We start from the raw sequence: 6,000 nt of genomic DNA, 5'->3' as shown, positions 1-6,000 counted from the left end.
TGCATCTTCCATAATTTTGTCATATCAGATTTTCAGGGTATTTACTGAATTACATCTCCTATTGCTAACTATTTATACTCTATTCAAGCAGGTGTTAGTGCTGGAATTGATATGGTAAAAAAAAATTCACTTCAAGAAATGTTTCTATAGTCTAAGAGTTTAATATTTTGAAATCCACATTGTTTTCAGATTATGGTTCCCTATAACTTTACTGAGTTCATTGATGACCTGACCTATCAAGTAAAGAACAATATTATCCCAGTGAGCAGGATTAATGATGCTGTGGCAAGAATCTTAAGAGTAAAATTTACCATGGGCCTTTTTGAAAATCCACTTGCTGATCTAAGCCTCACAAACCAATTGGGTAGCAAGGTACACGTGTTTTATTTCTTTCAAATGAAAAGAGTTTGTTTTATTTATCGCATATTGTTTCTTAAATAGGAACATAGAGAGTTAGCTAGAGAAGCTGTTCGGAAATCCCTAGTACTGTTAAAGAATGGTAAATCTGCCGAAAAACCAGTACTTCCTCTTCCCAAAAAATATTCAAAAATAATAATTGCAGGAAGTCATGCTGACAATTTGGGATATCAATATGGTGGATGGGCAATTACTTGGAATGGGCTTAGTGGTAATGATCTTACTTCGAGTAAGTCGGAACATTTCATTTCAGTCTCTATCATAGCTTCCTTTGTGGAAGAATTACAGAACATCTAATAGAGAGTTAATATTTGCTGACAGGTACAACCATCCTTGATGCAATAAAACAAACAATTGATCCTGCAACCAAAGTTGTCTACAATGAAAATCCTGATTCTAATTTTATCAAGTCAAACAAGTTTTCGTATGCCATAGTCAATGTGGGAGAACCACCCTATGCTGAGACATCTGGTGACAGTTTGAATCTAACCATAGCTGAGTCAGGTCCAAGCACCCTCACCAATATATGTGGCTACATTCATTGTGTAGTTGTCCTCGTCACTGGGCGCCCAGTTGTGATTCAGCCATACATATCAAAAATTGATGCACTGAAGGCCATACATATCACAAACATACAACTTTATGGTACCGAATACAAACCCACTACGTCACGAGACACTTCTGAACGAAAGCTTTGATGTTGTCCTATCTTTGGTTGAAAACAAGAGAAATAGCTGTTTTGACTCTTCTAGCATGTGCTTCAGCAAAAGAACTGTACAATGTATGAATAATCAAAATCGAGCAATTGCATTTGTGGTTCAAAAAAGGCAAAAATACAACTACCAGTTTTATAGGAAAAGATAAATTTATCACAAGAGACACGAAAAACCCAATACATACTTATGAATGAAAGATTTGATGTTGTCTTATCTTCGCTTGAGAAATAGTCGTTTTGATTCTTCTAGTATGTGCTTCAACAAAAGACCTGTTCAAGGAATTATTTCAACACAATGCTACTACAATTTATATAAATATGGAATATATATGTAGGAAGTGGTGGAAGATTTATACCGATTGAACGTGAACATGAAGATTTAACATTCAGCTCCGTATTTTCTGTCTGAGGAATAGTTAGATGTTGTTGGTCAACTTCATTTTCAGCTCCAATTTTTTGGGGTTGTGACTCATTAATCTCAAATTTTGAATGTCGATGACAATCATCCAAAACTTTAATATCATCATAATGATCAGATAGTTGAGCGTTGGATTGTATTTCAACATTTTCAACTCCACTAACTCTACTATCCAACACAAAAACTATGTTTCCAGTCATATACAGAGATTACCCCGCATCTCTTGATCCATGTTGGTGTCGTACCATAATTGTTTGTACAATTGAATTTAAATGAAAGGTTGTAATGATCACCTCTACTTTTACTCCACATCTTCACCCAGTCAGAATTATAACACCCTATGCAACTTAACAACACATGATCTGAAATTAATACGCCTGACCAATACCATTTCTCATTGTCAATTTCTTCGGTGTGTTGATAAATAGTACACAAAACTTCACTTTCCAAATACCTGGCAGTACTTTTATTCACTCCCCTAGAGAGAATGATGCAAATGACGAAACCACACAAACCATATTTTGGAATAGGAGGAATAACTATGGAACCCTTTGTTGTATGAAAATTAAACTCACTAGGAACTTCACCACCTGGAAAGAAAAATAAATCCATTTCATAAGTTGACATTTTCCTGTTGCTCCGTGAATGGGATCTGTCACGTAACATGTTCTCATGTGAACGGAGTTTGTGTAACATATTCTCAAGTATTGATTGTTGAATGGAGTTAGTCTCCAAATGAATGCAATTCCGTGCAGTAAAGCTTTGCAAGCTAGCTGGAAGTTTTGGTAGGGACTTAAGTTTCCGGCAGTCATCTAAATCAAGAATTTCCAACATTGAACAGTTTTGGATGTTATCAGGGAGAATTTCTAAGTAGCGGCACTTGCTCAAATTTAGTTTTTTTAAAGACGGTGTGCCATCAAAGATAAACATAAGACTCGATGTATTGATTTGTGTGCATCCCTGAAGGTGCAGTTGAGTAAGTTTCTTGTTACACAACATCAATGAAGAAAATTCCTGTGCAACAGCGCCCCGTAGAGACAGCTCCATCATTTCCTCTGATGTCGCCGAAAATTTGGCGACAGAAGAATCTGAGAGATTGAGTATTTGGAGAGATTTTAAATTAATGTTATGTTTCAGGCTTTCAATCTCTTTGCATCCATTTAATTTTAGTTCTGTAAGCTTGGGGATACTGAAAATGGATGGATGGAGTTGACAGAGACTCTTACAATTAGAAAGGGACACTATTTGAAGATTTGGGGCCCTTGATAAATCTGGAGTCTCAATCAGGTCTTCGGAGTCATCAAGATTAAGAATCATTAAATTGTCAAGCCTCTATATCAGGAAAAAAAAAATCACATTATTGAGAAATCATTAAAATAAGTTCATGATCACACATAAGTCTTAACTAACAATTACATATTAACTAAATTTCACCTGAGTTCCATCCCAAAGCTTTTTAAGCTTGCTATAGTTCATTGTAAGTTGTACAAGCCATTCTCCACAAAACGTTGATGGAAAAGACTCGAGTGGGAATGAATCCCAGTAAAGATGCCTCAGTTTATCAGACAAACACTCAAGACCTTCAAGGAGATGCAGTCTACTTTTTGTACCTATAGTGATATGAAGATGTCTTAAGTTGGTCATGTTTTTAAAGCAATCAGAACTCAAATATAAATCTTCAATATGATGATGAGCTTCAAATTTTATAGCTTCGACAACTTCAGTTCCCTGATTATCAAATTTAGAATAACGATTAGTAAGGGCTGACTTACATATTAATCTTATTTATATTTCATCCATTTTCATATAAAATAAAATGAATCTCCCACTTACCTTGTTATATTTCAGTACATCATACAGATCCTCATAATTCGACAATCGACTTCTTCTTCCGGGGTGTTTGACAGATTCTCTGATAACAATCTCTTTTCCCACTTCTTTTAACAAACCATGCATATTGATATAGCGTTCGTTATCAAAATATATGAGCGCTTTATCTTTAAGGACTTGTAATCCACTCTCTGCAAAAAACTCGCAAGCATTCCATAGTGCTGTTCTGTAATATTTATTATCACGATAATCATAAGGACCTGCTGATGTGGAGATGCATGCAATGTCTAGAAATATGTCTTGTTGAGTACGATCTAAGTCATCATAACTCAATTTTAACACATCATGGATTTTTCTATTGGGAATCTTTTTGAGTTTCTCCAATTCACTTTCCCACCCTTCTTTACTTTTTTTTGTACGAAAATTTGCACCTAAAACTTTCAAAGCTAAGGGATTGCCTCTGCAATAAAGAATTGCTTCTTTTGATAGATTATAAAATCCATCCTTTGGACATTTTTCTCTAAAGGCATTCCAACAGAATAATTGAAGAGACTCATCTATATTCATTTCCTCAAACTCATATATTTCGCACTCGTCAAATTGGCTACATATCTGCATATCTCTAGTTGTGATAATGACTCTACTTCCCTCTCCCAAGCAATTATTGACTATGTTAACATTTTCTGCTTGCTCTATGGTTGCAACATCATCCAACACAATGAGACTTCTTTCATGTGCAAGTCGATTTATGAAAATTGGGGTTTCTACATAAGGTGCATTGAGAGGAAGCTCCAACAATGTAGAAAAAAGTTTGTTACGTACAAACGTGAGTCCACGCTTGGTTGACTCTTCCCTTATATTTTCAATGAAGCAAGTACGTTCAAATTGAGAACACAATTTAGCATATAAGTGTTTTGCTAGAGTGGTCTTTCCTATGCCTCCCATGCCCCATAATACAAGAGTTCTAACATCATTTGATCCAATTTTCAATAAAGATTCCATCTTCTCATACTTTTTCTCAATGCCAACAAGTTCCTTATTAACTTCAAATGGGTGTCTACGATTCAATCTTTTCAAAACATCTTCCACAATGTCTTTAATAAAATTTGATTCCATCCTAGACCAATATAAAGGAGTGGTTAGAAGGTCAAAATTTTTATGATTATAATCATTGTATAAAATTTATCCTATAACATGGTTGACCTAGAGAGTAGAGACAATGGAAAAATACATTTAAAATAAATTTGATGGAAAATTAATTTTATTTACCCGTAATTTTGAGAGTTCCATCCAGATAAATTGGCTGCTTCGGTGAGTGCATCTTTCCATTTCTGTAACTTGTCTTTGTTGTGTCTCAATTCTCGCTCGTGTTTTTCAAAAGCTTGCTTATAATTCCCAGTTTGGTATCTTACATGTGATGGTTCTATTTCATAGAAAACGGGTATGACAACTTGTCTTCGGTCTCTCTTGCATTCTAGAATCTTAACGAGTTCATTCAAACACCATTTTGAAGATGCATAGTCTTTTGAAAATATGACTATAGATGCATCTGACCCCTCAATGGCTTTGTTAAGTGCTGATGAGATGTCATCTCCTTTTTCAAGCTCAATGTCAATAAATGTTAGAACTTTCTTGTTAAGAGCTTCATAAAGATGGCTCGTGAAGGTTTTACGAGTATCCTCACCACGAAAACTAATAAAAACATCAAATTTCTTCAAAGATGTTACCATAGAAGATGTAGAAGAACTTATGTATTGTTGCATAGCCATTACAAATCTCCAAGTGCTCTGCAGTAATCTTAATATTATGCTGTGGTGTATTAGTACTATGAGAGTGTTTATATATAGCAGACAATTAGTCAAAAGATAAAATAGCAAGTGGTAAGTTGTAGGAAGTTTCGTTGGGCTTCATGATAATTTATTTCAACACAGTACGTTGTCCCAAAGAAAAAGTAATGAATTGCTTTATATCGTTTGCTTGTCTTCTCTTTCTCCAATAATTCCTAAACATAAAAGTAGTTGGAGTGGGTCTCTTATCCTTTCATACACCATTTCTCAATCATGTGATATATGGTTATATCCTAATAGTGCGACGTAAATTGAATTTTTGGTATATGACATGATTTTGAAAGCCTTTTACTAAATTTATCTGATTTGTATGTCACAACTGGATTACTTTATGATTAGTTTTTAGTTTCATTTAGCAAATGGTTTGTCTATAAAGGTGGTTTATGGTTGAAGTAAAAGAGAAAAAAATTTGTATATCCATATTCCAGAGTTTTAGAAATAACCAAATAATAGAGAAAAATTTTAATTTTAATTTTTTTAATTGGAATTAGTGGATGATGGTGTGATACTAAAGAAGAAAAAAATTTACTTTTACTTTTTAATTATAGTTAGCTGTTTGTAAAGAGACGTGTTTCGTTTCTATTCAAGTTTTTTTTTCTCTGTCACCTAAGTTCGATTCAAATGGTAAAAAAAGTTTTCATATATTTGATATACAAAGATGCAAGTTTTTAAGTTTATCAAGTGAGAGCATTTTTAAATGAGAGATGAGAGGAAAAAATATCAACTATTGGATTCATCAAGAGATAGAATGTTACTACATTAATGAGGCTATT

General features: G+C 34.0%; 1 protein-coding gene across 1 annotated transcript; it reads right to left on the bottom strand.

The window, feature by feature from the left end:
• Positions 1–469: 469 nt before the first annotated feature.
• On the bottom strand, positions 470–5,317 carry LOC131628915 (disease resistance protein RPV1-like). Its single transcript, XM_058899725.1, has 6 exons — positions 4,650–5,317; positions 3,384–4,497; positions 2,985–3,278; positions 1,489–2,882; positions 1,318–1,402; positions 470–1,189 (listed from the first exon to the last, which is right to left on the bottom strand). The coding sequence occupies exons 1-4, from the start codon at positions 5,147–5,149 to the stop codon at positions 1,719–1,721; spliced, it is 3,072 nt and encodes a 1,023-aa protein (XP_058755708.1). The 5' UTR covers positions 5,150–5,317; the 3' UTR covers positions 470–1,189; positions 1,318–1,402; positions 1,489–1,718.
• Between the last annotated feature and the right edge of the window lie 683 nt (positions 5,318–6,000).

The sequence above is a fragment of the Vicia villosa genome, unplaced genomic scaffold, assembly GCF_029867415.1.
Source record: "Vicia villosa cultivar HV-30 ecotype Madison, WI unplaced genomic scaffold, Vvil1.0 ctg.000493F_1_1, whole genome shotgun sequence".
In the NCBI taxonomy this organism is placed as follows: domain Eukaryota; kingdom Viridiplantae; phylum Streptophyta; class Magnoliopsida; order Fabales; family Fabaceae; genus Vicia; species Vicia villosa.
The sequence above is the reverse complement of the archived record's forward strand: the minus strand, read 5'-3'. Positions and strand labels throughout refer to the sequence as shown.